Below are 27623 nucleotides of genomic sequence, written 5' to 3'. Positions count from 1 at the left end.
TGGAAAAGGTTTGTAGGTTATATGAAGAATCACTGCAAGCAGGTTAAAACGTTAGCAGGTTTAGAGTAAACCCGACACTATAACGGAGTGAAAAACGAGAAACAAACGAGAAACAAGTGGTGAGCAGGAAAGCACTCTGCACATGCTCAAGGGCTGAGAAACAAACGAGAAACAAACGGGAAACAAGTGGTGAGCAGCAGGAAAGCACTCTAACATGCTCAAGGGCCGTCTGAAAACAAGGGCCGAGAAACAAACGAGAAACAAGAAAGGGAAAATATGGAATGATTAGAATATGCAGTGAAGGGAAGTCGATGTTCAATTCCTCTTGAATGTAATGTTATAGCAATGTCGAAAACTGCAAGGGTGAAAAATATAAATGAAAATCTAAAAAGAGAAAGAGATCCTCCATCCATAGCTTTTTCTTGTTTGTTTGTTCGCCCAGACAGAAAGCGGGGGACTGCATTACTCTCTGCAGGAAGGCGCTCTGCACGATCTCAGGAATACTTTTTTTTTTTTTAAGGAAACCACCGCCTCCGGCCAGACCTCTCTGCAGCGACCAGCAGAGGGCGAAGAGCGCAGGGAGCGCGCGTCTCCTCTCGTCCGGCTCCGGAGGGAGGGATGGATGGAGGTCGGACGGAAGAGGCTGATCTTCTTGCCAAGCGGCAGAGTTAACATCCGGGGGTGCCTCTGAAGCCTGGGGGGCGGGGGCGCGGAGAGGTACCCACCCACTCACCCAGCACCCCAGATGTGCGCCGGGATCGGCGGAGGAGCCTCCTGCGCGCTTGGAGCAAAGAGGCAGCTGCAACCGCAGCCACCGCCTGGACGGGAGATTCGCCTTTGCCCGACCGCAGCTCAAGCCCTGCAGCAGCTTTGCAAGGAGAGAAGCGCCTGATCCGGATCATCGCCGCCCCTAAGAATCAACACGGCGCCCGGAGAAAACAGGATACCACGCGCGCGCACCTCCAAGCATCTCCAAAATAGCTGCAGGTACTGGCTTGGTGCGCCTTTCCCACCTGCCTGCCCACCTGTCTGGAGGTCTATGCGCGTCTACTCCTGAGGAAGCCCCGTTGCTGTCCAGTGGGGTTTGAAATCGCCCTAGGATCGTAGAGTTGGAAGGGACCCCCGAAGGTCATCCAGTTCAACCCGCTGCAATGCAGGAATCTCAGCTCAAGCATCCATGACAGATGGCCACCCAACCTCATCCTCTGCTTGAAAACTTACAAGGAAGGAGAGTGCAAAACCTCCCTTCCACGGTCAAACAGCTCTTACTGTCAGAAAGTTTTTTCATATGTTGAGTGCTTGAAGCCCTTGGTTCGAGTCCTACCCTGCTTCCTCTTCCATGTGAAAGCGCTTCAGATATGTGACGATGGCTATCATATCTCCTCTCAGTCTCCTCTTGTCCAGGCTAAACATACCCAGCGCCTTCGACCGCTCCTCATAAGGCTTGGCTGCCTTCTGTGGAGTCAGCTCTTGTCTGCAGCAGCAGTCTGCAGGGTTTGAGACATTCCCATTCCTACCCATAGCTGTCAAGTTTTCCCTTTTCTCGCGAGGAAGCCTATTCAGCATAAGCGAATTTCCCTTAAAAAAAGAGAGAACTTGGCAGCTATGGTCCTACCCCGGAGACTCCAGGAATTGAATTTAGGGTTTTTAGGGACCATCTGACTTAGATCCTTGAGCTGAGATTCCTGCATTGCAGGGGGTTGGACTAGATGACCCTCGGGTCCCTTCCAGCTCCACAACTCTATGATTCAATGAGCTTCTGATGCTTGGCCCCTGAGCCACTGCTCTTACTTAGTCTGGCGTGCAGAGGATTGCAGCCATCGCCTCCTCCAGGACCTGTTTTTCTCTCTCTGCAAAATTTCCCCTGCCTCTGATTTATTTCTTTTTTCCACACCTGCTTAGCATCTCACCTCTGCTGAGTCAAAACGTCCAGGGAAGGAGAGGAACTGGAGGAATGGATGGCACACAGCTGAGTCAGGTAAGAGATTTTTGTGGGTGGTTGTTCATCCCTCAAACCCAGCCAAAACTTGTTGGGTTGTTTTTTTAAAAAAGATATATGCCTGGGGCACTTTTTCCTCTGTCTACCTCGGCTTCTAGTCTAGCCTGTGTATAACAAGATCAATGCCTGCTTTTTAAAACATATCTATATATTATTGCATTTATTTCCCATCTTTTGCTCCACGGAGTCTCTGGTTCCCCACCCCCTCATTTAAACCCCACAACAACCTTGTGAGGTGGGTTAGGCTGAGAGTGAGCGACAGGCCCAAGACTGCTCCGTGATCGCCAAGCAGGGATTCGAACCCTGGCCTCCCAAGCCCTAGTCCGACACTCTTAACTACACCTTATCTCAACTGGTGTGCTGCAAAGGCGAATGATGCTGGTGCCGTGAGTTTTTGCAGCCTGCAAAGCGCCGTTCGGTTTTTGCAACATTGCATAAGGCAGAAGAAACAGGGAAACTTAGAGGTAAATCAGTCAAGGAAGGCAGCGTGGTGTAGTGGTTAGGGTGTTGGACTAAAACCCTGGAGACCAGAGTTCGAATCCCCACTCAGGTGTGAAGCTCACCGGGTGACCTTTGTCTCGCAGTCTAACCCACTTCACTGCGTTGTTGATAACAGGGAGAACTGTGAATGCCACCAAGAGCTCCTTTAAGGAAAGGTGCAAATAATAATAATAATAATAATAATAATAATAATAATAATAATGTGCTATAGGACCCCTTGAGCCCTTAAAATCCAGCTTGTTTATGAAGATCACCTGAAGAGGTGCTTTTAATTATTCCTTGTTTTAAAGGGGTCCACCTTACCTCTGGTAGAAGTTGGGCGTTTAGGGTACACAATTGCCTGCTATGTAACTGCTTTCCCAGCAGAGATTTGGCAAAAGCCTCCTCACTTTTGACTTTCAGGAGTCTACACAGCTGCTTTAAATGTATAGTACACACCTCATTAATCGAGAAGATTCTCCAAAACATTATTCTCGAGAATTTTACATCACTACCCCCAACAAACCAGTAACCCCCATCTCCCTTCGTAGTCATCAGTAATCCTGCTAACTGCTTTTTTGTTTATGTTTTTTCCAGGTTGTTGAGGCTCTGGGAGACAGGTGAGCTTGAATTATGGGTGCAGGGGATCCTTTTTGCTGGTTTCACCTTCAGCGGAGCTGGAAAGGGGCCTCAAAGGTGGGGTGGTCAGACCATGGTGTAGGGACACGTCTTGTATCTGATGCTGCCTGGAACCAGGCAGAGGGCCTTCTCGGTGGTGGCGCCCGCCCTGTGGAACGCCCTCCCACCAGATGTCAAAGAAACAGACAACTATCTGAGACATCTGAAGGCAGCCCTGATTAGGGAAGCTTTTAATATTTGATGGATTATTGCATTTTAATCTTTTGCTGGAAGGCGCCCAGAGGGAAACCCAGCCAGATGGGCGGAGTATAAATAAGTTGTTGTTGTTGTTGTTGTTGTTGTGCCTGTTCGTTTTGAACATCCTTCTCTGTCTCTTTTCTCCAGCAAGGAAGACATTGAGCTTCCCAAAACCAAACCATTTCTGGTGGAGCCGAAACAGGGAGCCGGTGCTCATTTGGAGGAAAAGTTCGCCCTTCAAGACGAGCTCCTTGGATGCAAAGGTGAATATGCAAAGGTTTCCTGCTTGGCAGGGGGTTGGACTGGATGGCCCTTTTGGTCTCTTCCAACTCTATGATTCTATGAGTCTTTCTTGATTCTGCTCCAGCCATGATGCAAAAGTGGATTGGGGTGGGTGGAGATTGCAGTCCCCTCCCCTTCATTCTTACCCCACTCCCTTTGCAAGCCCATAATCATGGCTGAAAAGTATACATACATATACAGTGGTACCTTGGTTTTTGAACGCAATCCCTCCCGGAAGACCGTTCAAGTTCTGAAACGTTGGAAAACCGAAAACTCAACAGCTGACAGCTAGGCCTCAGGATCTTGCACTCAGAGGAAGCTGCGTTTCATGTTCGACTTCCGAGGCGTGTTCGAAAACCGAAGCATTTTCGGTGTTCAAAAATCGAAATGTTCATCAACAGAGACGTTCAAAAACTGAGAAACCACCGTACGTATATGTAATTTTTAATATTTTTTTAAAAAAATTATAAAAATATCATCCCTGTGTGTGAGACCACTTTAACTTGCAGGATCCCAGTGTTACAGAATACTAATTCTGCACTTGTAAGAAATTTGTCTTTTTCTGTGGTAACATTTTAACTTTGGAACTCCCTGCCTATTGATGCTAGGGAGCTGCCTTTACTGAACTGTTTTTAGCTTAAAATATTTATCTTTAGGCAAGCCTATCTAGACACATGGATGCTGACATGTCTTAATCTCTATTCCTGATAAGTTTAATTATTTTTAAATCTTATGTTGATAATCTTAATATTTCTTGTAAATGGCTTAGAGGCTACAATCAAGGCTGTTTATCTGCATTTGGTCTGGTTGCCCCTAATTCGCAGGGTCTCTTTTGTTTTTTAAATGGACATGGAATCATAGAAGGGACACTGAGGGTCACCTAGTCCAACCCCCTGCAATGCAGGAATCTCAACTAAAGCCCTAAACTGCCTCGGCCCAGTATACCTATACAGTGGTACCTCGGTTTATGAACACAATTGGTTCCGCAAGTCTGTTCCTAAACTGAAGCGTTCATAAACTGAAGCGAACTTTCCCATTGAAAGTAATGGAAAGTGGATTAATCTGTTCCAGACGGGTCCGCAGAGTACTCAACCTGAAGCGTACTTAACCCGAAGCATGGGTGTAATTGGTTCCGGAAGTCTATTCATAAACTGAAGCGAACTTTCCCATTGAAAGTAGTCGAAAGTGAATTAATCCGTTCCAGATGGGTCCGCGGCGTTCGTAAACCGAAAATTCGTAAACCGAGGTGTTCGTAAACCGAGGTTCCACTGTAGTAGCATCTCCACCACCATCATTCAACACTGAGGTCCAGCTCCAAGAGCCTTCTGGCGGTTCCCTCCCCGCGAGAAGTGAAGTTATAGGGAACCAGGCAGAGGGCCTTCTTGGTGGTGGCACCCTCCCTGTGGAATGCCCTCCCATCAGATGTCAAGGAAATTAATAACTATCTGACTTTTAGAAGACATCTGAAGGCAGCCCTGTTTAGGGGAATTTTTAAAGTTTTATGCTTTGTTGTTGTTGTTGTTTAGTCGTTTAGTCGTGTCCGACTCTTCGTGACCCCATGGACCATAGCACGCCAGGCACTCCTGTCTTCCACTGCCTCCCGCAGTTTGGTCAAACTCATGTTCGTAGCTTCGAGAACACTGTCCAACCATCTCGTCCTCTGTCGTCCCCTTCTCCTAGTGCCCTCCATCTTTCCCAACATCAAGGTCTTTTCCAAGGATTCTTCTCTTCTCATGAGGTGGCCAAAGTATTGGAGCCTCAGCTTCACGATCTGTCCTTCCAGGGAGCACTCAGGGCTGATTTCCTGAAGAATGGATAGGTTTGATCTTCTTGCAGTCCATGGGACTCTCAAGAGTCTCCTCCAGCACCATAATTCAAAAGCATCAATTCTTCGGCGATCAGCCTTCTTTATGGTCCAGCTCTCACTTCCATACATCACTACTGGGAAAACGATAGCTTTAACTATACGGACCTTTATGCTTTATTGTGTTTTTAATATTCCGTTGGGAGCCGCCCATAGTGGGTGGGGCATAATTATTATTATTATTATTATTATTATTATTATTATTATTATTATTATCCATGACAGAGGACCATCCAACTTCTGCTTAAAAACCTCCAAGGAAGGAGAGTCCATTGCATATCTATGTCTGACTAGATGTTCAGATAAAGCAATTTTTCATGCATGAGTTAACCGTGCCTCTTGCAGAGGAACCTTTGATGATTTCTAGCACTGGGCTATTACTCTGGCTGCTAATCGTGCTTATTTTACTATCTCCCTTTTTTGATAGGTCAAGGGTTGACAACTGAGAAGGAGAATGGCGACAAAACATCTCGCGGTGCAGACAGTTCTGAACAATTAGATATACCTGGGAGATTGTTAGGAAAAGCCAAAAACAAAATTTCCCCGGCTCCTCGGCAGGATGTGACTTTGGAAAACGAGCAAAAGCAAAAGATGACACCTCCAGGAAGAGGCCAAAACAAGTTGGTCCTTCGTGCAGCGGGCAACAAAGTCGGTGCCACCAAGCGACAACTGATGTGCAGCAAGTGTGGGAAAAACTTCAGCAACAGCTCGAACCTTATCGCTCATGAGAGAATCCACACTGGCGAGAAGCCCCACAAGTGCCTGAGCTGTGGGAAGAGCTTTGGAAAGAAATCGACCCTCGTTGCTCACGAGAGAATCCACACCGAGGAGAAACCGTACAAGTGTTTGGTGTGCGGAAGAAGCTTCAGCCAGACCTCGAGCCTCATCGCCCATGAAAGGATCCACACCGAGGAGAAGCCCTACGAGTGCTCAGAGTGCCGGAGGAGCTTCAGTTTAAAGTCGAGCCTGGTCGCCCACGAGAGGATCCACACAGGCGAGAAGCCTTACAAGTGCTCCGACTGTGGGAAAAGCTTCAGCCAGAAGTCCGCCCTCATCCCACACGTGAGGACCCACAAAGGAGAAAAGCCCTACACCTGCTCGGTCTGTGGGAAAAGCTTCAGCCAGAGCTCAAACCTTATCGCACACGAGAGAATCCACACGGGGGAGAAACCTTACCAGTGCGCGAACTGCGGGAGAAGTTTCAACTGCAGCTCGAGCCTTATCAGGCACCAGAGGATCCACACGGAGGACAAGCCGTACGACTGCTCGGACTGCGGGAAAAGCTTCGGCTGCAGCTCGAGTCTCAGCCGACACCAAAGGACTCACACGGGAGAGAAACCCTACGAATGCTCGGATTGCGGCAAAACGTTTAGCGTGAGCTCCCAGCTCAGTGTGCACCAGAGGACGCACACTGGAGAGAAGCCCTACGAGTGCTCGGCTTGCGGGAAAAGTTTCAGCGTGCGATCGAGCCTGAACGCCCACGAGAAAATCCACACGGGGAAGAAGCCTTACAAGTGTGCAGACTGCCCCAAAAGCGTCTACTTGAAATCCAGCCTCAACGCGCACAAGAAACTTCACCGAGGGGAGAAGCCATACGACTGCGCCGAGTGCGGGAAGAGCTTTTCCTGCAGCTCGAGCTTCCTCCGACATCAAAGAATCCACACCGGAGAGAAGCCGTACAACTGTGCCGACTGCGGGAAGAGCTTCACTCTGAACTCGAACCTTATCACTCACCAGAGAACCCACACAGGGGAGAAGCCATACCAGTGCCGGGACTGCGGCAAGTTTTTCAGCGTGAGTTCGCAGCTGAACGTTCACCAGCGGACCCACACGGGCGAAAAGCCTTATGAATGCTCGGATTGCAGCAAGTGTTTCACGTGTAGCTCAGCCCTGATTAGGCATCAAAGGACCCACACGGGAGAGAAACCCTACCAGTGCTCCGAGTGCGGGAAAAGGTTCAACCTGAGTTCGAACCTTATCGCTCATCAGAAAACCCACACGGGAGAGAAACCGTATAAATGCGTGTATTGTGGAGAGAGCTTCTATACGAGGCCACGTTTTGTTGAGCACCACAAAACCAGACACCTAGAGGCTACAAATGCGAAAACAGATGACAGCAAAGTTAATCACGACTCCCGGTCTATTAAGTACCAGATAAACTATGTAAGCTGGGATTGACAAATTGACTGAGAAAAGCGTAATGGCAGAGCTGGTGGGAGGTTGCCAACTGCGACTCTTGTACACTGCTCTTCTGTGTTTTGCAAAATAAAAATCCATGTTTCTTTGGTTCCGTATCTGCCTTGCTGCAAAGCGTGACATGGAAATGCTTTACCCAATAACCATTTCAGTCATGTCGGTTTCTAGACATCAAATAAAGGTTGTGGAAACGGGGTTTAATTTTTTACTTTTTAAGGGGCTGGAGAGATGAGCCAGGTCTTATTATTTAGGACCTTGTTTGGAACTATCTAGAACAAGGAGGTCCAAGTTCGCACAGCCGGCCCTCAATGCCTTTTTTGGCGGCCCTTGGCAGCATTTGACACCTACCCCTCCACCCCTCGGCCCATGCACCAGATTCCCAAAGCTGGGTAAGCAAGAAAAAATGCAAAACCCCAAATCCCTGCATTTCTACAAAATGTTTCTTAGGAAAGCAAAAAGGCCCAGAACAGTCAAAACAAAAAAGAGAGTGCATCTTTTTTAAAAAAGTTTATTGAAAAGTCAAGAAGGATGTTTTAATAGAAAATAAAGAGTGCTGTTTGTATAAGCACAGTTTATTTTTTAATTCTTGCTGGAAAATACATAAATACATAAATACATACAACACGGAAATTACATATCTGAAGATTCTTTGGTGAGGGTTTGGATACAAGTGTGAATAGTTTTTAATGTTTGACTGTAATTTTACCCCAATCTGATGCACAGTCTGGTAGAGCATGAGACTGTTAATCTCAGGGTCCTGGGTTCAAGCCCCACATTCGGCAAAGGATTCCCTCACTGCAGGGGGTTAGACTAGATGACCCTCATGGTCCCTTCCAACTCGACAATCTGTGTGTTTTTGCAGTCGTTAACAGACCAATTGCAGTCGTTAACAGTCATCAACAGGTTTACCACTCCTATCAGCCAATCACCCATTGCCACCACCCTTCTGAGTAATACCCCCACCCCCACCCTCTGACTATACATAAGGGTCTGGTGACTTCTGTTTCAGTGTATCTGAAGAAGTGTGCATGCACACGAAAGCTCATACCTATGACAAACTTAGTTGGTCTCTAAGGTGCTACTGGAAGGATTTTTTAAATTTTGTTTTGACTGCGTCAGACCAACACGGCTACCTACCTGTAACCATTCCCAGAATATAATTCTAAATGAGCCTCTTATATATGTACCTATACAAATTCAGCAAGAGATATGAGCTCACTTTTGCCGCATAATCTTTTATATCAGGTCTAATTTGGGGCAACCAAACTCATTTCATCAACACAAAGAAGCCTTTCTCTTTTCTGACCTTTTCAGATTTGCCAGAATTGAAAATCCCTGTTCACGACATGTTGTGGTGAACTGTCGAAGAATAGACAATGCTCTGGAATATCTGCAAATAAAAAATACTGAATTATGGTGCTGGAGGGGAATCTTGAGAGTCCCATGGACTGCAAGAAGATCAAACCTATCCATTCTAAAGGAAATCAGCCCTGAGTGCTCCCTGGAAGAACAGATCGTGAAGCTGAGGCTCCAATACTTTGGCCACCTCATGAGAAGAGAAGACTCCCTGGAAAAGACCCTGATGTTGGGAAAGATTGAGGGCACTAGGAGAAGGGGACGACAGAGGGTGAGATGGTTGGACAGTGTTCTCGAAGCTACGAACATGAGTTTGACCAAACTGCGGGAGGCAGTGGATGACAGGAGTGCCTGGCGTGCTCTGGTCCATGGGGTTACGAAGAGTCGGACACGACTAAACGACTAAACAACAACAAAGGCAGCCCTGTTTAGGGAAGTTTTTAATCTGTGATATTAAAAGCCGTGTTGGTCTGACGTAGTCGAAACAAAATAAAAAAATTCCTTCCAGCAACAGCTTAGAGACCAACTAAGTTTGTCATTGGTATGAGCTTTCATGTGCATGCTGGAAGAAATTTTTTATTATTTTGTTTTAAAAAATACTATACTACACAGAGTGCCTGGCGTGCTATGGTCCATGGGGTCACGAAGAGTCGGACACGACTAAACGACTAAACGACGACGATACTGTGGGTGGATACTGGACTTTCTCTCAGATCGCTCCCAGAGGGTCCGGTTGGGCCCTTATATGTCTAACATGCTTAGGACTAACACAGGAACACCACAAGGATGCGTGCTTAGTCCGCTCCTTTATACTCTTTATACGTATGATTGTGTCGCTGCCCACCCTAGAAATAGGGTCATCAAATTTGCAGATGACACAACTGTGATCGGGCTCATCTCTGATAAGGAGGGTGAAACTGAGTATAGAGATGAGGTGGAGCGACTGACAGAGTGGTGCAGAGTCAACAACTTGCTCATAAACACAAAGAAAACTAATCTAAAAGATTGGTTTTGTTAATTTGTTGAATTTGGAAAATTGGAATAAAATGTAAAAATGTATTTAAAAAAGAAAACTAAGGAGCTTGTGGTGGACTTTAGGAGACAGAAGAACGAGGTCCAGCCACTTTTGATTGACGGAATTTGTGTGGAGAGGGTAACAACGTTTAGATTTCTAGGCATTGAGTTACAGGAGGATCTGTCCTGGAGTGTTAATACAAGGGGGCTTGTGAAGAAGGCGCAGCAGAGACTGTATTTTTTGAGAATTTTAAGGAAAAACCATCTTCCACAAAAGCTGCTGCTTGCCTTCTATCACTGTGCCATACAGAGCGTGCTCACGTACGGTTTATGTGTGTGGTACGGAAGCTGTACTTCCCAGGACAGAGCAGGGCTGTGTAGAATTATTAAAACAGCAGAGAGCATTATTGGCTGCTCACTCACCACCTTAGAACAAATTTACACCACCAGGTGCCATAGAAAAGCACTAGATATATCAAGAGATCCAACGCACCCTGGTCACCATTTCTTTCAGCTCCTGCCATCGGGACGGAGATATAGAACTATGCAGGCAAGAACGAGCCGTCTCAGGAACAGTTTCTTCTCTAGAGCGATTTTGGCCTTAAATGGAAAGCCTGGACTTTGAAGTCATCTTATTTTACTTGTTATTTTGTATTATATTACTGTTTTTAATTAGGTTTTTATAATTTTGGATTATGCGGAATGCTTTATCGGAGTGGGTGTAGCAACCGAGTAATTTCGTTGTTCCCGCAAGGGGACAATGACAATAAAGATATTTTAATATCTTAATCTTAATACTACACAGAAATTTTAAAATGTGGTCCTTGAATGCTACACCTGCCACCCTCTCCTGCCATTCCAGCTTGGTGTGCCACACCCTTTGAGAACTACTGCTCTAACCACTACACCGCATTGCCTCCCAGCAGGTTGGCAACATGCGTTTGTCCTGTGTTTTAATCTCCCTGCCGCAAAAAAAAAAAACTTCGCCTGCGGCAGGGAGGCGCAGGATTCTGGATTCTGCATGCCGGGCTGCTTTAAAGCAGGGGGATCAGGAAAACCTGGAGAGGCAAAAGTGACGATCGTCCTTCCCCTTTCCCTCTGTTTTTGCCCCTGTGTGAGACAGAAATCCTGGAGAAGGAAGGGCTGGAGAAGGCTGCCCTCCAAGCAAAGTTGAAAAGGGGAAGTTCTGTTGCTTGTTTTGCTGTTTTTGCAGAGTTGGCAGAAACCCAGCCAACCCCCTGAAAGATCCTTCTTTTGCTCTCCTCAACTTCTCGGAGGTCAATTAAAAGTGAAGGTATTAGAACACCACCTCTTGGTACTTTTTGGAGACAGGAGCTGTTGTCACGATTAAACAATTTAAATGGCAAATTCACAAGATGAGCAATTTGGAATATTGTTTGATTATAATATGTGTTCTTTCTCTGTGTGTGTTTGGATCATACATGTTTACACCATGTGAATACATAAAGAGGGCACCGTTGCATACAATCAGCTACAAAAACGGAGTCCTGTTTATACTGAAAATAAAATACCCGCTGCAATGAAAAGAACTGAGATGCTGATGTACTTTGCATTTAACGCTTCCTGTAGTTTGGAAGGAAAATGTAGCCAATCTACTTTAAAGTATTTTTTGAGAATTCAAAAAGTACATAATTATATGTGTAATTATATGTGTAATTATATGTGTAAATAAAAGAGGGAAAAGGGGGAGATAAACAGAACCCGTGCAGAAGGGAAAATAAAGTGGGGGGGGGGCAAAATTCTATACTTTACAAACTTGTTATTGTACTTCACCGGATCTTGCCCTATTAAAGTCAGTGCCTTTTTTCTTTAAAAATGTTTAGGGGTACTCTCATTTTCCTACTCATATTGAAATACTGTCCCTCAGTGAGGCCAAACTTAGATTCACAAAATGTTTAAGGGTATGCATACACCTGCGTACTCCCAGAAAAAAGCACTAATAATAATAATAATAATAATAATAATAATAATAATAATAAATGTGCGTGAGGGTTGCCAAATCGAGTCTTTGACCCAGGTGAAAGAAAGCCTAGTTTCATCCCTCTTTTTAAGGCTCGAGAGGAGCGCGGCTGGTTTCCCCGATCAGTTGGCAACCCCTGGCTCCTCTGCCCCGTCCCCGCAAGAGGGCTCTGAGCATCCTTTAGACGGCTAGAGGCAGCCGCGGTCCTTCTCTCTCCGGTGGGGGGCGGAGCTTCGCCCGGCTGCGCCCAATCGCTGCGGAGGACGGAGGGAAGGAGGCACATCAAAGGGAGAGGAGATCAAAGCGCTTGGCGGCGCCTCCTCCGCCTCCTCCTCCGCGGAGACAAAAGCGGGGGGCATCCACGGAAGCCGGAGCAGGCGGACCGGGTTGGGGGCAGCTCTTGCTCTCCACTCCCTCCAAATCAGGGGATCTGTTTGTTTGGGGGAGGCCTCAGGTAGATCCCCGTCGTTTCAAGGCTTGCTGCTTCAGGATGGAGAAAATCACCTCTTGCACAGGGCAGCCATTGAACTGCTCAGCCCCTTCCTGAAAACCTTCCCCTTCCTCGTTATTCTGCTCCTCGTCTACCCCATATTTCCTACATCGGCTTTATTCTGCATCATCGGTTGGGGGGGGGGAGCACCCTGGAACCTGCTCAGGTAAGTTTGGGGCAGAGGTGGCGGATTTTCACCTGCGCCCACCTTTCTGGGCATTTTTCCCCTTTGGGGGTCAAAACCCCTGCTCTTTTAATAGAATTGTTAAATTGGAAGGGGGCCCCAAGGGTCATCCAGTCCAATCCCCTGCAATGCAGGAATCTCAACGAAAGCATCCACGGCAGATGTTTTTTGGGGGGAGGGACCCCCCCATAGCTCAGCCTTTCATCTATCGGGGCTTTCTGCCAGTACTCTAGGTGTCTATGGGCAATGAGACTGTGTGTTGGGCCCCCTCTAAGAAACTCCTTCTTTCCCCATACTGTGTAATTTTGCTCAGCGAGAGGCCACTTCTGTGAGATTTTTAAGCGGAGGTTGTATGGCTGGCTGCCTGTCATGTCTGATCCAGTTGAGATTCCTGCATTCAAGGGGGGTTGGACTAGATTACCCTCGGGGGTCTCTTCCAACCCTTTAGTTCTGCGATTCTACGTACAGAGGTCCCAGGTTGAATCCCCAGCATCTCCAGGTAGGACGGCAGGATAGCTCAGTTGGTAGAGTATTAGATTCTTAGGGTCGTGGGTTCGATTCCTGAAGATTCCTGCATTGCAGGGGGTTGGACTAGATGACCCTTGGGGCCCTTCTGACTCGACAATTCTGTGGTTCTATTGCAGAGAAAGCCTCTGTGTTTGAAACCCTGGAAAGCTGCTGCCAGTCAGTGTGCGCAGCACTGGGCTAGTTGTTCCAGTTTAAAGCGGCAGCCCTCGTGAGGATCGGAATCTTACAGTTATATTTAAGGCATATAGCTCACTTGCTTTGCAGGCAGAAGATTCTCAGGTTCAGATTCCATTGTCTCCAGCAAGGTCTGGGAATTCCCCCTGCCTGAAACCCGGGAGAACTAGTCACCCCCTTGTGCTCACCCCTAAAAGGGACACCCTGCGCCTTTAACTGCTACCTGACAGGCAGAAATACAGCAGGGAAAGCCTCCCTCCACTGACTGTGGCATTCACACAGGGCCCCCCCCCCCCAGGTCGTTTCATGGACTATTGACCCTGTGCCACCATCGTTCTGCTGCCACCAACCAGGCCCCCTGGTAAATCACTGAGTCTCAGTCAGGATAAAAGGGTGTCATATAGAGGAGGGAGAAAGGTTGTTTTCTGCTGCTCCAGAGAAGCGGACAGGGAGCAATGGATTCAAACTACAAGAAAGAAGATTCCACCTAAACATTAGGAAGAACTTCCTGACAGTAAGAGCTGTTCGGCAGTGGGATTTGCTACCAAGGAGTCTCCTTCTTTGGAGGTCTTTAAGCAGAGGCTTGACAGGCATATGTCAGGAATGCTTTGATGGTGTTTCCTGCTCGGCAGGGGGTTGGACTGGATGGCCCTTGTAGTCTCTTCCAACTCTATGATTCTAGGATTTAAGTTAAACAAAGAATCAATAGTTTATTTGCGACACCAACAAGCTTTAGGTATTAGATACACTGTTACACGTTATCCTCTCCATCTCAACCCTGCCTTTATCCCACTCCAACTACTCTACCTCACCACCCCCAACTTCCACACAACAACCCTCAGAACCACCAACAACTGCCAACTCTAAACTACCAAACTGCTCCCTTGGGCTGAGTCTTAAAAGCCCATAAGCTCCGCCTCCAGCTTCCTATTGGTCAGCCTGTTAACTCTTTCCCCCCTCCTGCACAGTCTTATTTCCCCAGGAATGGGCAAACGCCACACTGACCTACCTCTGAACTGAGCAGTATTGCTTATTTCCCTCTGAAAAGATGCCGGAGACCCTGGCTTGTCCAAGGAGACCGAGGGAAGATGCTTCTGAGGAGCAAAGGATGACCAAGGAATTGCTGGTAGGCTCATTTGCTGTAGGTATGACGGAATCCATAATGTCGATATGAAATATGCCTATATACAATATTTTGATTGCTTACAGAGGTACATTGCTCTAGCTTTTCACATTATAATAGGGTCGCCATATTTCAAAAAGTGAAAATCCAGACACGAAAACTTTTTTTTGCTGAGCTCCCCCCCCCCCGCGCCCAAAGTTGTTGAGCTTTTCTGGCGAAATCTCAAAAAGGGGGGGGGGAAGAGTTTTTGAGCTATTTTAAATCAAAATCGCCAATATCGACACTACCACCACAGGTTGCCATATGTCCAGATTTTCCCAGACATTTCAGCGAGTTCCACCCAGGCTGAATACATCTGGGAAACTCCGAACATATGGCAACCCTAAAATGTAACAACAATTGGGCAAGTTACAGGTAGGTAGCCGTGTTGGTCTGAGTCGAAGCAAAATAAAAAAATTCCTTCAGTAGCACCTTAAAGACCAACTAAGTTTTTATTTTGGTATGAGCTTTCGTGTGCATGCACACTTCTTCAGATACACTCTAGGGCAATCATTAAAATGTTGTAGTATCTCTGTACATGCCATTTTTGAGCATTTAAAGCTCTTTCATTGAAATGTCTAGGCAACAGGTTTGTGGAAATATGGTTTTAAACAAGTCCTATAACCATTCCTCAATAAACTTAGTTTTTGAAAATCTAGATCCATTTCAATTGGGGTTTAGGCCTGGTTTTAGGACAGAAACTGCTATGGTCGCCTCTGTTTAGAGAGAGGGAGAGAGAGAGACGGGAAAATATGTCATTGTTAATTCTCCTCTGTCTCTCAGCTGCTTTCAGCACCATTGATCATGGTGTATCTGAAGAAGTGTGCATGCACACGAAAGCTCACACTTATAACAAAATTAGTTGGTCTCTAAGGTGCTACTGGAAGGATTTTTTTATTTAGTTTTGACTGCGTCAGACCAACACGGCTACCTACCTGTAAATTGATCATGGAATCGTTCAGAAGTTTGACTCTCCTTGTTCAGAAAGGTATAATCATATAGAAGGTCTCCCACCGCCCTGCCCCCAAGGGAAAGAAATGGAGTGGGCTTTGGCTATGTCTGTGTGAGCGTAAGGAGGAGAGAAAATGTGCTTTGATGTGCATAGGAAAGAGAAGCTAGAGGGGGGAGGGGAATCTGCAGCCCAACCCTGTGCGGTTTTACTCAGAAATAAGCTTGTTTTCAAAAAAACAACAACGCTTCACCCTCCTTTTTTAATTGCAGAGGAAGGCAGACGTGGAGAGGGAGAAAATTGTGCAGGAATGGAAGGATCTCTGTTGTTTTCTGGAAGAACAGAAGGAGCAGCTGATCGGGTGGCTGGAAAGCCTTGCAGGGAACATTATCGAGAGAAGAGGGGAGAGTCCGTCTGCGGAGACCCATTTGCCGAGTGAAACTGGGGGAGCACAGGAGCATATTGACTGCCGGCAGGTGAGACTTGGCCAATCCAGTGAGAAGACTGAAATAGAGATAGAAATACTTTATTGTCACTGTACCACTTGTTTACAGTGAGATTAAATGGTAATGGTTGGACAGTGTTCTCGAAGCTACAAACATGAGTTTGACCAAACTGCGGGAGGCAGTGGAAGACAGGAGTGCCTGGCGTGCTCTGGTGCATGGGGTCACAAAGAGTCGGACACGACTAAATGACTAAACAACAACAAGCGGCTTATCATGCTTCTATATCTCCTGCCCGAGGCCAGGAGATTAAAAAAGTGCTGGCCAGGGTGCGAGTCATCCCTGAGAATGTTCCTGGCTCTTCTCAGGCAATGGTTTCCCACAATAACATCTAGCAGACTCAGGGAACAGCCCACGATAGCTGTCTTCACCACCCTCCGTAGGGACTCTCTGTACATGGCTGTCAAACCAGCATACCACACCGTATTGCAGTATGAGAGAACACTTTCTATCGTGGACCGATAGAAGGATCATCAGTTGCTGCCCAACCTTGTTCTTTCACAAGCTGCCTGCTCTGTGAAGAAGGCAGAAAAAAAAGAGTCTGCCAAGGTTGCCAGTTCGATCCCATTAAAGGACAGAGGTCCATTCCTGTCTCGAAGGGGGTTAGATTAGAGCAGGGGTCAGCAAACTTTTTCAGCAGGGGGCCGGTCCACTGTCCCTCAGACCTTGCAGGGGGGGGGCGGACTATATTTTGAAAAAAGATATGAACGAATTCCTATGCCCCACAAATAACCCAGAGATGCATTTTAAATAAAAGGACACATTCTACTCATGTAAAAACATGCTGATTCCTGGACCATCCGTGGGCCGGATTGAGAAGGCAATTGGGCCACATCTGGCCCCCGGGCCTTAGTTTGGGGACCCCTGCTCTAAGGAAATGAAGCCTCTGTTGGGCCTTCCTAACCACCGGGGCTGAATTGACCTTCCAAGTTAGGTCTTCACTAAGATGGACTCCCAGGTATTTAAAGGAAGAGACTCTCTCTGCACATGGGACTGCTTATTGCTCATCCATTCATTGGAGAGTCAGTGTGGCCTAATGGTTAGAGTGTCGGACTCAGACCTGGGTGACCAGGGTTCGAGTCCTCACTCGGCCATGATGAAGCCTTGAGCCTCTCGGCCTAACTTATCTCACAGGGTTGTTGTGGGGGGAAGAAAGTGCAAGTTTTGGAAGTGATGCCATAGATCAGGCATCCCCAAACTGCAGCCCTCCAGATGTTTTGGCCTACAACTCCCATGATCCCTAGCTAACAGGACCAGTGGTCAGGGAAGATGGGAATTGTAGTCCAAAACATCTGGAGGGCCAAAGTTTGGGGATGCCTGCCATAGATGGTAAAAGTACTTCTGGCGTTTGGTACATGGACAACCAGAATCTATTTGACTGGTCGTGCAAGAAGCAAACAACAGTAAGTTTGAGTTCTTGTGAAGCTGAACTCAATGCGTTGTTGTCCTAATCACTTATGGATTGTGAATGGTTGTTGCAATTGTGTAAAGACATGAGAATTCATGTAGAGTGTCCTATACAGGTTTATCAGGACAACAACGCATGTTTGGCTTTGCTAATTTCTGAGAGTTGCAAGCAAAGCAAGAAGCACTTGCAGTTAAAATGACAACGTGCAAGCAAGGGAATGTGTCCGGAGTGGACTCGTAACGGTGCCCTACATGCCAGGAAAAGAAAATCCTGCTAATTTTGTTGTCCAAGGTTGTTCCCAAAGAACAACACTGAACCTATGTACAGAGACTGGGATTGTTTTAGCACTGCCCAGTGAGATATACAGAAAGGGGGAGGTTGTCAGGATTCTGTTTGTCTCACTGGGCAGTGTTAAAACAATCCCCAGTTACCCCAAAGTCCTTCTTATTTTCCTCTCTTCTCTCAAGGCTCCCGGAAGCTCCAGCAGCAGGACAGAGTTTGCGTTTCCAACAAAACAAGGCAACTTCCTCGAAGTGGAGCTGAGGCTTTGCCATTTCTCTGAGAGGAGGAAGACCATCATGGGAGAGGCGTTAAACTGCTTCCGAGGTGAGCAGGGGTCTTCCGGGTTGTTCTTTGGGCAGTGAGGTGCCCATAAAATCTCTAGCAAAGGCCATTTGCATCCTGCACTCCACCTGCTGAAAAGGCGCTGTACTTGCCATGACATTGCTCCAGTATGTGCCACACTTTTAGCTTTTGTTCTAGAAAAAAATGGTGCCATTCCCTTGAGAACATCCCCCCCCCCCTGGATCTGATTTAAATCAAATCGATTTAAATCACAATTTAAATCACAAGTCAGTAAGGCATGATTTAAATAGTGTGGTTTTTTGTTTTTACAGAAAGACTCATTCTTGCTAGTGTAATCTTAATATTTACAACCAGATGAAGGTTTCGTTTTTGGAATAATAAATTTTCAGAGTAGTTTTTTTTACAGTTGTATCAAAAAATACTGATTTGGTTATACTATTAGAAATACATAGACAGATAATTATGAAATTATTGTGAGGTTTAATCAGTTGAATGTATATATTTGGACGAATTTTCTGCTGTACTTGATTGAAAGGAGAAAAATAATTATTTCCTGAATAACAATTTAAACAATTTATTTAACTAAAACAATAACATTATAGCATATGTATCCATGTTTGTTAATTGATGTGGTTTAAAAAAACAACCACTTTGAGTTTTAGCACACGTGAAAAACTTAAAACAAATCCTTATTTCCTGATGAATAGCCTGTGGACTAGAATGTAACTTAAATAGAAAACTATCTTTAGAAAGATTTTTCCTCCAAAAGCATTTTATTTTAATAAAATAAGGTAAAAAAAGAATGAAAATAAATTAAAAAAAGAATATCCGATATAAATATAAAAAAATTATCCATCCTACCCCCCCAAGAAAGAAAGCACTGGTGATGATGATGGTGGTGATGATGATGATTTAAAAGACTGATATACTTCCCTGCATCAAAAGATCTCAGGGAGGTTCACAATATTAGGGAGGCTTTAAATGTTTAATAGATTATTGTATTTTATTTTTCTGTTGGAACCATTTTGGTTGCCCTCTTCTGGACACGTTCCAGCTTGTCAGTATCCTTCTTGAACTGTGGTGCCCAGAACTGGACACAGTACTCCAGGTGAGGTCTGACCAGAGCAGAATACAGTGGTACTATTACTTCCCTTGATCTAGATGCTATACTCCTATTGATGCAGCCCAGAATTGCATTGGCTTTTTTAGCTGCTGCATCATCACACTGTTGACTCATGTCAAGTTTGTGGTCTACCAAGACTCCTAGATCCTTTTCACATGTACTGCTCTCAAGCCAGGTGTCACCCATCCTGTATTTGTGCCTTTCATTTTTTTTGCCCAAGTGTAGTACTTTACATTTCTCCCTGTTAAAATTCATCTTGTTTGCTTTGGCCCAGTTGTCTAATCTGTTAAGGTCATTTTGAAGTGTGATCCTGTCCTCTGGGGTATTAGCCACCGCTCCCAATTTGGTGTCGTCTGCAAACTTGCTCAGGATGCCCTCAAGCCCATCATCCAAGTCATTGATAAAGATGTTGAATAATTCTGGGCCCAAGACAGAACCCTGTGGCACCCCACTAGTCACTACTCTCCAGGATGAAGAGGAGCCATTGATGAGCACCCTTTGGGTTCGGTCAGTCAGCCAGTTACAAATCCACTGAATCAGATCTCGCTGGGCCCTGGTCTCATGAGACAGAGCGTTCCACCAGGTCGGAGCCAGTGTTGAAAAGGCCCTGGCTCTGGCAGATTTTCTACTACTGGGCTGCCGCTCTTCCCCATATGCAGAGTGGCCTTATACTGGGTCAGATCATCACTCAGAACTGTTAGCCTTGAGGAGTCCTAAACCTTGTGTTTTCTTCATACCAGAGTATGGTCGAGGAAGGTGAAATGTGTGTTGCTCCAAATACACACACACAAAACGAAATAAAAAAAATCCTTCAGTAGCACCTTAAAGACCAACTAAGTTTTTATTTTGGTATGAGCTTTTGTGTGCATGCACACTTCGTCAGATACACATCTGACGTTGAATAAGTCAGATGTATCACACTTCGTCAGATACACATCTGACGAAGTATGCATGCACACGAAAGCTCATACCAAAATAAAAACTTAGTTGGCTTTTAAGGTGCTACTGAAGGAATTTTTTTATTTTGCTTCGACTCAGACCAACACGGCTACCTACCTGTAACACAAAAAACGGTTTCTCTCTTTGCCTTCTTTCCAGAGTCCCTGAAGATGGAGCTCGAAAGTCTGATTGGTACGTCCCTGGCTCTGACGGGACCAAAGGGGGCGGCGGGGGGTTTCGTTTGATAAAGAATAGCCAAAACAGTGTGTGCAGCCCTCTTTCGACTTGTGATCCCCAGCGGCTGCCATTCAGAGGCACATACTGCCTCTGACAATGGAGACAGAGCCCCGAGCTGCTTGTTCGTGGCTTTTCAACCTGCTTATGAGGATGGCGGGGGTGGGAGGGTATGGGGACAGAATGAAATCTGAACAATGCCTTTTCTTGCAGCTCCTCCGTTTCTTCCGGAGTCTCGTCTTAAGGACTCCAGAACATCCCCCCCATCTAGCTCGGGAACATTTCATTGGAAGCAACGTGAAATGCAAACAGATGCGGGATCTGTGGTTCAGGTGAGGGTGTTTTTTAAAAAATTTCTTATGCTACTAGGCAGTGTGAGCAGCTTCGGAGGCAGAATGTAAGGACTCAGCTATACAGCTGCAAATATAACCGCTTTAAGTGTGTTTAAAGTGCAGTATAAAATTGTGACACCAGATGGCCCTGGTGAGCTAATGGCAAATTCCATATAGATTTAAAAACTTTTTTAAAGGAGCATTTTTTCACAGCGGTTTTTATTATTATTATATATATGTACATTCGGCCCAAGTATTCTAAACATCACACACCTACCAGCCTGGTTACCCGAGTCTGATCACAAATGCTGATTTCCTTCCCAGAATCTGCTGAAGTTTAAGGATGTGGCTGTGGATTTTACAGATGGTGAGTGGGACCTTTTGGATGCCCACCAAAGGACCCTCTACAAGGACGTCATGCGAGAGAACTACGAGAATACAACCTCACTGGGTAAGAGGGCAGGTCTGGCTTTTAAACAACCAGCCACAAAGAAACCTTTCTATGTATTTACCAAAATGTCTACACCATAGCTGCCAAGTCTCCCGTATTCCCCAGGAAACCCCTGTTTTTCCAGCCGTTTCCCGCTGGCAGCCCGGATTTAACCCCCCCTCCCCCCGTAAATCCCCCGGATTCTTACCGGCCTGGGGAGGCTCCTTCTGCGTATGTCTGGAGTCTCTAGACATGCGCAGAAGCGATTTCTGGCGCTGCGGCCATTTTGGAAATGGGCAGAGCATGCGTAGAAGCAACTTCCGGTGCTGCTCTGCCCAGTTCCAAAATGGCCGCAGCGTGACTTCCGGCCACAGCGCGACTTCCGATCCCGGATTTTTCAGTCTGGGAGTTGCCACCTATGGTCTATAGTGCTTGACCGCCATAAAATGTCTAAGCGGTTTACAGCAAATATTTAAAAACAGAGGAGAAACATTTTTTGAAGATTTTGAAATTAGTAGTAGGAAGGATAGCCAGGGGCCAGATAAGTCAGGCTGGCAAAGAAGTCAGGGTGTCTCCCCCTCCTGCTGCGACCAGCTTCCCCCCCCCCCCCGGAAGATGTATGAAAGGAGGGGGCAAAGACAGGCACAAGAAGAGATGGAAAGATGGAAAGAAAATAAAGTCCCTACCAGAGAAGAATGGCAGATCAAGTTGATGGATTCAGGGGTCAGCGAAATTTTTCAGCAGGGGGCCGGTCCACTGTCCCTCAAACCTTGTGGGGGGCCGGACTATATTTTGAAGGGGAAAAAATGAACGAATTCCTATGCCCCAGAAATAACCCAGAGATGCATTTTAAATAAAAGCACACATCCTACTCATGTAAAAACACACTGATTCCCGGAACGTCCGCGGGCCGGATTTAGAAGGTGATGGGGCTGGATCCGGCCCCCAGGCCTGAGTTTGCCTACCCATGGATTATGGCGAAATGGCTAAAATGACTGGAAGAATCAGAAATCAGGAAGACCAAAATTTTAATAAGGAATGGGGGAAATTGACCTTGAAAACCATTGTAAACAGTTAAAATCATTAGTAGGATTGGAATATCACTGGTAGTTTAATGGTGAATTTTGGACACCGCGGAGAATTAAAAGATTTGGATAACCATAGAAAGATGCAGGAGGAAATGATTGACAATAGGACCCACAAAGGGGAGGAGGGAAGTCCTGGTGATTCTTTGGAATCCTGTTTCTATGTTGTGTGTTTGGTATGTGAATGTAAAGTTTTAATCTGAAGTTGGTCACTACAACTGCCTCATAGGGGCGAGATCTACAGGGACGAGTTGCCGTGCTCATGTGAACCAACCTTGTTACTTTGCAAGAAAAGTGATTTATTTATTTTTTGCTGACCTGCTCCTGACAGGTGTGGTCTGGGGAGTTTTACGGGACCAAATAGAGAGATCCAGAGGGCCGCATTCACCCCTGCGAGGGTCCACGGTTCCCCACACCTTCTGTAGACTCAGAAATGATCTGTGACTTCCTCCTCTTTCTCCCCTGGCTTCCTTCCTTCCCAGTTCTGGCTATCACCAAGCCTGGCGTGATCTCTCGGTTGGAACAAATGGATGAGCTGCTGGCAATGGATCTCCACAGTGCCAGGGACCGTGTAGGAGGTATGCCATTCAAACGTAATATTTGCTGGGAAGCGAAAGGTGATGATAACGCGGGGTGGGATCCTGGGCAGTGGGAGCGCATAATAATAATAATAATAATAATAATAATAATAATAATAATAATTTATTATTTATACCCTGCCCATCTGCTGGGTTTCCCCAGCCACTCTGGGCGGCTTCCAACAGAAAAATGAAATAAAATAATCGACTAAACATTAAAAGCCTCCCTAAACAGGGCTGCCTTCAGATGTCTTCTAAAAATCTGGTAGCTGTTTTTCTCTTTGACATCTGATGGGAGGGTGTTCCACAGGGCGGGCGCCACCACCGAGAAGGCCCTCTGCCTGGTTCCCTGCAACTTGGTTTCTCGCAACGAGGGAGCCGCCAGAAGGCCCTCAGTGCTGGACCTCAGTGTCCAGGCAGAACAATGGGGGTGGAGACGCTCCTTCAGCCCCACTGTGTCTCAAACCGTTTTCTTGAGTTGTCGTACAGACCACAGAGCGAGGGGCACATGGGTGTCTTCATCCAATTCCCATTCCCCATTCTTTCCTCTTCCCTGTTCTTAGCCATCACAAACCCCAAGACGTTGGCAAAAGTGGAGCAAGGGAACAACATCTGGGCTGAGCATCGGTGCAGGCTGGAAGGAAACGCTTGCAGCGAGCGAACAGGTGAGGTCCCTTGGAAACCACAAACAAGTTTTTTGTTTTTTTGTCTCCAGAATATGGCTGCTTCTACAAATGGGAGGATCCTTTAAGCCATCATATCTTGGTAGATCTGTCCTCCCCTAATTTGTCATGCTGGCTTTCAATCTCCTTTCCTATAGAAGCCAGACTGGCTCCTTCCTTGTTGCCCTTCTGCCGGCAGGTGAAGTCTCATTTATTCTGACAGGCCTCTGGGAACTGACTGCTTTTGTTTTAAGGAAAAGGCTTTAAAAGTGCTGCTGCGGCTGCTGTTATTGATGATGATGATGATTATGATGATGATGATGATATATTACTTATACCTTACCCATCTGACAGGGTTGCCCCAGCCACTCTGGGAAGCTTCCAAAATAATAAAAACACAGAAAAACTTTAAACATAAAAAACTTCCCAAAACAGGCTGCCTTCTCTGTTTTAATAGATTAGATAGATAGATAGTTTTTAATTCTATCATAGTTTAATTAACAAGGCCAGTGGAAGTGATGATATTCCAGCTGAACTATTAAAAATTTTAAAAGATGATGCTGTTAAGGTGCTACACCCAATATGCCAGCAAGTTTGGAAAACTCAGCAATGGCCAGAGGATTGGAGAAGATCAGTCTACATCCCAATTCCAAAGAAGGGCAGTGCCAAAGAATGCTCCAACTACCGAACAATTGCGCTCATTTCACACGCTAGCAAGGTTATGCTTAAAATTCTACAAGGCAGGCTTAGGCAGTATGTGGACCGAGAACTCCCAGAAGTGCAAGCTGGATTTCGAAAGGGCAGAGGAACCAGAGACCAAATAGCAAACATGCGCTGGATTATGGAGAAAGCTAGAGAGTTCCAGAAAAACGTCTACTTCTGCTTCATTGACTATGCAAAAGCCTTTGACTGTGTCGACCACAGCAAACTATGGCAAGTTCTGAAAGAAATGGGAGTGCCTGATCACCTCATCTGTCTCCTGAGAAATCTCTATGTGGGACAAGAAGCTACAGTTAGAACTGGATATGGAACAACTGATTGGTTCAAAATTGGGAAAGGAGTACGACAAGGTTGTATATTGTCTCCCTGCTTATTTAACTTATATGCAGAATTCATCATCCGAAAGGCTGGACTAGATGAATCCCAAGCAGGAATTAAGATTGCCGGAAGAAATATCAACAACCTCAGATATGCAGATGACACAACCTTGATGGCAGAAAGCGAGGAGGAATTAAAGAACCTTTTAATGAGGGTGAAAGAGGAGAGCGCAAAAGATGGCCTGAAGCTCAACATCAAAAAAACCAAGATCATGGCCACTGGTCCCATCACCTCCTGGCAAATAGAAGAGGAAGAAATGGAAGCAGTGAGAGATTTTACTTTCTTGGGCTCCTTGATCACTGCAGATGGTGACAGCAGTCACGAAATTAAAAGACGCCTGCTTCTTGGGAGAAAAGCAATGACAAACCTAGACAGCATCTTAAAAAGCAGAGACATCACCTTGCCGACAAAGGTCCGTATAGTTAAAGCTATGGTTTTCCCAGTAGTGATGTATGGAAGTGAGAGCTGGACCATAAAGAAGGCTGATCGCCGAAGAATTGATGCTTTTGAATTATGGTGCTGGAGGAGACTCTTGAGAGTCCCATGGACTGCTAGAAGATCAAACCTATCCATTCTGAAGGAAATCAGCCCTGAGTGCTCCCTGGAAGGACAGATCGTGAAGCTGAGGCTCCAATACTTTGGCCACCTCATGAGAAGAGAAGAATCCTTGGAAAAGACCTTGATGTTGGGAAAGATGGAGGGCACTAGGAGAAGAGGACGACAGAGGGCGAGATGGTTGGACAGTGTTCTCGAAGCTACGAACATGAGTTTGACCAAACTGCGGGAGGCAGTGCAAGACAGGAGTGCCTGGCGTGCTATGGTCCATGGGGTCACGAAGAGTCGGACACGACTAAATGACTATACAACAACAGTTTAATTACCTTTTAAAGTAAATCCTGCCAACCTAGCAGTCAGAAAGCACACCAGCGCAAGTAGATAAATAGGTACAGCTGCGGCGGGCAGGTAAACAGCATTTCTGTGCGTTCTGGTTTACATCACAGTGTTCCATTGCACCAGAAGCGGTTTAGTCATACTGGCCACATGACCCAGAAAGCTGTCTGCGGACAAACAACGGCTCCCTCGGCCTGATAGCGAGATGAACACCACAACCTCCTGGTCGCCTTTGACTGGACTTAACTGTCCAGGGGTCCTTTGCCATTTACCATTACTTTTTAAAGATTATCTTTTAAGTTTTTTGTCTTTTATCTGTGTTTGTGTAAGCAGCCATGTGTTCTGGTCTGGGGGGAAAGACAGGATAATAATAACCCTCTCTTTAAGATGTTGTCTCACCTTCCTTCTGTTTTTTGCTCCATCTTGTTGCCGGTGCCTTTGTTGATCTATCAACCTGAGGCAGAGCTCAGTTAGTAGGGCATCAGACTCTTGAACTCAGGGTCAGGGGTTTGATTCCCACATGGGGTGAAAGATTCTTCTCTTCTCTTCTCTTCTCTTCTCTTCTCTTCTCTTCTCTTCTCTTCTCTTCTCTTCTCTTCTCTTCTCTTCTCTTCTCTTCTCTTCTCTTCTCTTCTCCTCTCCTCTCCTCTCCTCTCCTCTCCTCTCCTCTCCTCTCCTCTCCTCTCCTCTCTTCTGATGACTACATGTGAATAACGCTGATATATCTTCTCCTTTTCCCAGGAGTTGCTGAGAGAACAAGAGAGAACGAGGGGAGGCGTCTTCATCCAGAAAACTTTGAACTGGCAGGGTCACACGTTGCATTGCTCCAAAGCACTGAGACCAAGTCCAAATCCTGTGAAAAGCAGGAAGCCCCTGAGACTCAACCCACGTCACCAGGCAGCCATCTTAGAGAGCAGCTTCTGGAACCAGTTATTTTTGTGGGGCTGGAGAAGAACCCAGCCAACGTAGGGAGAGGGCAGGAGAGCCAAGAGCTTTGCTCCGCATGTGGGAAGGTCTTCAACAACAGGGCAAGTCTGGTTAGACACCAGAGAATCCACAGCGGGGAGAAGTCACACACTTGCACAGACTGCGGGAAAAGCTTCAACAAGAGGTCCAACCTTATTACTCATCAGAGAATCCACACGGGAGAGAAGCCCTACAGGTGTGTGGAGTGTGGGAAAAGCTTCAGCCTGAGCTCCAGCCTCGTCCGACACCAGAGGATCCACACTGGGGAGAAGCCCTACCAGTGCTCTGTGTGCGAGAGAAGCTTCAACCAGAAGCCCTCCCTGGTGGTGCACGAGAGGACCCACCGCCGCGAGAAGCCCTACAAGTGCTCGGCGTGCGAGAGGAGCTACAGCCACACGACGAGCCTCATCGCTCACGAGAAAATCCACCGGGAGGAGAAGCCGTACTGGTGCGCGGAGTGCGGGAAAAGGTTCAGCTTCAGCTCTCAGCTCATCACCCACCAGAGGATCCACTCGGAAGAGAAGCCCTACAAGTGCTCCGTCTGCGAGAGAGGGTTCAGCCGGCCCTCCAACCTCGTCGTGCACGAGAGGGTCCACACGGGAGAAAAACCCTACAAATGCACGGCCTGCGAAAAGGGCTTCCCCTCCAACTCGAGTCTGGTGAGGCACCAGCTCTCCCACGTGGAAGAGAAGCTGTGTGCGGAATGCGGGAAAAGCTTCAGCCCAACTTCCCGATGCCAGAGGATCCAGGCTGGGGAGGAAATGGCTAAGTGCCCGGGATGTGAGAACCGGTTCGACTTGAGTCCGAGTGGTTTTCCAGGGGTAAAGCTTCCCAAATGGGGAAAACCTGTTGGCAGACGAAACAGCAGTCGGCGTGATGACATTCGTATCGTAGATTCTGCAGAGGTGCAGCTGGAGGACGATGTTTTCAGCCAAAGCTCCCTGCCTCAGCATTATCACATTCACTATGCGGGATGGGAATGAAATTAAGAGGTTTTTTTGTGTGTGCTTGCTGTCTGGAGCTAATGTAGCCCAAAACATCTGCCAGGACGCCAGGTTGATGAAGTTCTGTGATTGCAGGGGAACAAGCAATGTCTCTTTGGTCTTACTGTAAATATATTTAAGTACTACACTTGGGCAAAAAAAATGGAAGGCACAAATACAGGATGGGTGACACCTGGCTTGAGAGCAGTACATGTGAAAAGGATCTAGGAGTCTTGGTAGACCACAAACTTGACATGAGTCAGCAGTGTGA

At 46.5% G+C, this 27623-nt stretch overlaps 1 protein-coding gene across 1 annotated transcript; it reads left to right on the top strand.

Moving 5' to 3' along the window:
- Window positions 1-459: 459 nt before the first annotated feature.
- LOC118081409 (zinc finger protein 271-like) lies at window positions 460-27575 on the top strand. The gene is made up of 6 exons (XM_060269864.1): window positions 460-987; window positions 1903-1978; window positions 3077-3099; window positions 3503-3618; window positions 5929-7456; window positions 26419-27575. Exons 2-6 carry the CDS (start codon window positions 1955-1957, stop codon window positions 27350-27352), a joined length of 2625 nt encoding a protein of 874 aa, XP_060125847.1. The 5' UTR covers window positions 460-987; window positions 1903-1954; the 3' UTR covers window positions 27353-27575.
- Window positions 27576-27623: the final 48 nt, after the last annotated feature.

This window comes from Zootoca vivipara, chromosome 2, assembly GCF_963506605.1.
Source record: "Zootoca vivipara chromosome 2, rZooViv1.1, whole genome shotgun sequence".
Taxonomy (NCBI): Eukaryota; Metazoa; Chordata; class Lepidosauria; order Squamata; family Lacertidae; genus Zootoca; species Zootoca vivipara.
The sequence above is the reverse complement of the archived record's forward strand: the minus strand, read 5'-3'. Positions and strand labels throughout refer to the sequence as shown.

What these genes read in the sequence shown, in the direction of transcription:
- LOC118081409 (XM_060269864.1), top strand. Translation starts at nt 1,955, where the DNA reads ATGGATGGCACACAGCTGAGTCAG. An exon ending in ATGGCACACAGCTGAGTCAG is followed by an intron (nt 1,979 to 3,076) that starts GTAAGAGATTTT and finishes TGTTTTTTCCAG; the next exon opens with GTTGTTGAGGCTCTGGGAGA. An exon ending in TGCTCCGAGTGCGGGAAAAG is followed by an intron (nt 7,457 to 26,418) that starts GTTCAACCTGAG and finishes ATGTGGGAAGGT; the next exon opens with CTTCAACAACAGGGCAAGTC.